We start from the raw sequence: 3,653 nt of genomic DNA, 5'->3' as shown, positions 1-3,653 counted from the left end.
GCACATACCTGCTTCAAACCTTCCATAAAACATATTAAAAACTTATTAATAGAAGCGGACGAGCAAAACAATTTCTAATCTCAAAATAAGCTTGCACAGAGATACTGCAAGCTAAAAAAAAACAAAAAAAACAAAAAACATACATGGTCTTGTTCAAATATTATGTCAAATTAATTAATTACGTGCTTAAATAAACGTATTTCAATTCAAACAAGCGTATAGCCCAGTCAGACTGAATGGCAATTAGAAAGTGAATGGAATAGACAGCTCTTCTGAACAGACACAGGTCACTCGTAAATGAAAATGATCAACCATTTTCATTAACATTAACATAAAATAGTATTGTCAGTGGCGACATATGGCTTCTTTTGATGTCTAGAGAATGAAGTGGGGAAAAAAGAAGTTATTTTCGCTACTTAATTCGTTAGTTTCTCAAAACTAAGCTTTCACAGATCCGTTTCATGGAACCTATTTACATTCGTCTCTGAAGACCCCTAGAGTTATGGTTTGATTGTTTGTCGAGCTCTGGACCCGAAGTGGGTGTGTGACTGCGCTAATCACTTCCTCCAATCAGATGAGGGCGCGCTAAACTTCCATCCAATCAGCACAGCTTGCTGCAACTTTTGGTAACTCTTTAGGTAGGAGCGCTCGCGTTCGTTTCTCTATTTTGATCTACGAGCTGTAGGTGGTGAATCCTCGATTGGGAAAACTTTTTGTATGTAAATTTTCCCTTTTACACACTGCAGCGCTTTTGTTGACGCTCAGGTTTATAAAGAGAGCAGTGATGACACCAGCATTTATCTCTCATTGAGGAGGCAGATACGGCCGCTTGTCTGAAAACCTATTGAGATTACCGACAGCCTTCTGCCATGAGCTGCCTGGATGTTATGTATCAGAATTATGGAGCTCATCATTACTTGCCAGCGACGGCAGCAGCAGCTTATAAAGCGGCATACTATCATCACCAGCAGCAGCAGGTAGAGTCCCTTACTTCTGCATTCTTAAGTGCATAGTAAGAGTTTTTCTTCCTGTCTCCTTTTACTGAAATACCTTTATCTAACTTTTTATTGAATTATTTTTTTATCTGTATTTTTTTTACGTAGTGGTAGGCTATATATTGGTTATGCTCTCAGAACCACTTTAGTGACAGCTAATTTGATTAAGTTTTAGACATTTGTGGTGGAAGTTACTGATACCATTACATCAGTTGCATTTTATGAATAAGTAAATGAAAGAAAAGATATCTGTCATTTATGTATCAGCTGTAAAGCAAAGTGAATAGTTTTACAGACTGATAATGTCTCTATATCAGCTTAAAAAGCCAAACGCTACAGACTCAAAAATGTACAATAATGATTTATGACTATTTATGCAGTCGCTTAAAATTGCAAAACACTTTAAAGTACTAAGAGCTTGACCTCACTGGTTCTACAACACACCAACATAAGATAAAGATGCATGTTTATTGATCCCCCATATGGGAAATTCAAGAAATATAAAGTCCTCGTATGGATGACGTATCAAATATTAAACTGATAAGAACATAATACACTTGATCTTAGCCAAAAGGCGAATTGAAAAGGGATTATAGTAATCAATAGTTCACCAAAAACTATTACCTAGTTCGTCAAGGAATATCTTCCAATAGTGCAGCAACAGGAACTGAAGGTGTATGCATTGTATTCATTTAAAACATTTAAAACTTCTTATGTTGCTCTACAGAAAAAGTTCAGCACATACAGCAGAATGCAGGACTTTGCTAACTTGCCTGCACACTGTGTCCAGAGTAAAGAGGCTGAGAAGCCCAGACCTGAGACTGAGTTGCAAAGAGATGATGACGAGCAGCATGGTGAGGAGGAGGTGAGATCTAAGGATTCACAACCAGCTGAGACAGAGTATCTGAGCTCCAGATGTGTGCTCTTCACATATTTCCGTGGGGACATTGGCGATGTGGTGGATGAGCACTTCTCTCGTGCCCTCAGCCAACCTAGTGCCTTCAGTAATGACACCAAGAGCATTAGGCTCCCATCTGGAGGATTATGGAAAGGTACGTTGATCCAGGATGACAATTATATCATCAGATTTTATGTACGTTTTAATATTAGATATAGATAGTTTGTATTAATACATGACTTTTAAATCAGTATTGTACTGATAGTTTCAGATGTTTGTCATTTTCAGATGGCATTTCTCTCTGCGAGGGTCAGAGTGGCTCTTTGCCCTCTTCGTTATGGAACAGTACTTACCCATCTCAGTCCAACTCCTGCATCCCCTCCATTCATAGTGATTTCCCTGCAGCTGCTGCCTTCCACACAGCAGATACTGGCATTTGGAGTGGCCATAGCCTGACCCAGACTGGCCTGCCCCCTCATTCAGCCCTCACTGAGTCATGGCCCTATGGCCTGGGTGGCCAAAGTGGCACCGGACACCATCATGTCCATGACATGTACCCTCATATGCACCCACGCCACCATCATCCCCATACTCATGCACATCCCATGCTCCATCACAGCCACAGCAGTGCTCTGGACCACCGCTTCAGTGCCCTTCTGCTGCCTGGCATGAGAGCATCGAGTAGCCCTTCTTCTAATACAGAGGGAATCAAGACAGAGCTGGAGCCTGCTGCCTCTAGCTGGCCAGCATCCTTCCATGGCTCTGTAGATATCTATGACACAGGTAGGAAGAAAATATAATACTCCATGTAATACATGTTCAGGCCAATAATTGAATTTATACACTCTATAACTGTGGTCAAATTATATGTATTAACAACAAAGTATCCCATATATAGTTCCCTATATTAATATGCAATATCTGGAATATATGTGCCTGTATTAAACTTTTTTTTCTCTTTCTCACAGCTCTGGAACAGGACAAAGCAAAAGCCAGTGTCTGGTTCTGAAACAGAGAAAACCAACCAATGACACACAGCCTTGGAGTAGAGCAGCGCTGACATGAGCAATGTGAGATGGGCCAGAGTCTCACTGTGGAATCTCTCCCTGGAACGCTTTCAGATTTCCTGGGAGGCGACTCAGGAAAGGAAACTTTGACTCCCTCCATTAGACAAGCATAACAATAAACTTGGAGAAAATCAACTTTCTGTAAAAGCAAGCCATCTTGTCTGAGTTTGTGTATGATGCGAAGAGCGAGGCGTTAATGAATTCGGCCAGAGTGCTGTCCCACCTGGACTTTCAAAGAGCTCTCACAGAGGGAATGCAATGAAGGAAGCCACTTAAATGTATCCAAGTCTAAGAGGTATATTTTTCCTAATTTTTGTAAACCACGTCGAAACATTTCCTGTTTGGTGGTTTGTGATCAGGAACAGAAGCATGAGCACATACCACTGGTTTTGTTGAAAGAACTGCCTGTCTCGTTTCAAATGAAGGCCAGTTTTGTGTTAATGTGGCTATAAATATGTGAATGTTTGAGTAGCAGCCTTGTTCAAATAGAAGTTCTACTTTAATATATTTTGTCTATGGTCTTGTGATCTACAGATTTGACAGTTCTTTAAGAAATTTGTGCAAATTGTTTCTACCAAAGTGTTAACTGTTTTGTTGTATTATTTTGACTTTTGAATAAGAATGTAAGTGTTTTTGATGCTAAATGATAAATAAATTGCTAAGTTCTATTGGCAAATATGCTATGTTGACTGG

At 39.9% G+C, this 3,653-nt stretch overlaps 1 protein-coding gene and 1 pseudogene across 2 annotated transcripts; one reads left to right on the top strand and one right to left on the bottom strand.

The window, feature by feature from the left end:
• The first annotated feature begins 470 nt into the window (after positions 1-470).
• On the top strand, positions 471-3,447 carry vgll3 (vestigial-like family member 3). Of its 2 annotated transcripts, none has more exons than XM_053626914.1 (4): positions 471-977; positions 1,723-2,047; positions 2,182-2,676; positions 2,862-3,447. In XM_053626914.1, exons 1-4 carry the CDS (start codon positions 870-872, stop codon positions 2,900-2,902), a joined length of 969 nt encoding a protein of 322 aa, XP_053482889.1. In that variant the 5' UTR covers positions 471-869; the 3' UTR covers positions 2,903-3,447. The 2 variants fall into 2 exon arrangements, with proteins under 2 accessions (XP_053482889.1, XP_053482890.1); XM_053626915.1 differs by having other exon boundaries at positions 474-977; positions 1,786-2,047.
• Positions 1,408-1,586, bottom strand: LOC128609396 (uncharacterized; annotated as a pseudogene).
• Positions 3,448-3,653: the final 206 nt, after the last annotated feature.

This window comes from Ictalurus furcatus, chromosome 6 (assembly GCF_023375685.1).
Source record: "Ictalurus furcatus strain D&B chromosome 6, Billie_1.0, whole genome shotgun sequence".
NCBI lineage: Eukaryota > Metazoa > Chordata > Actinopteri > Siluriformes > Ictaluridae > Ictalurus > Ictalurus furcatus.
The sequence above is the reverse complement of the archived record's forward strand: the minus strand, read 5'-3'. Positions and strand labels throughout refer to the sequence as shown.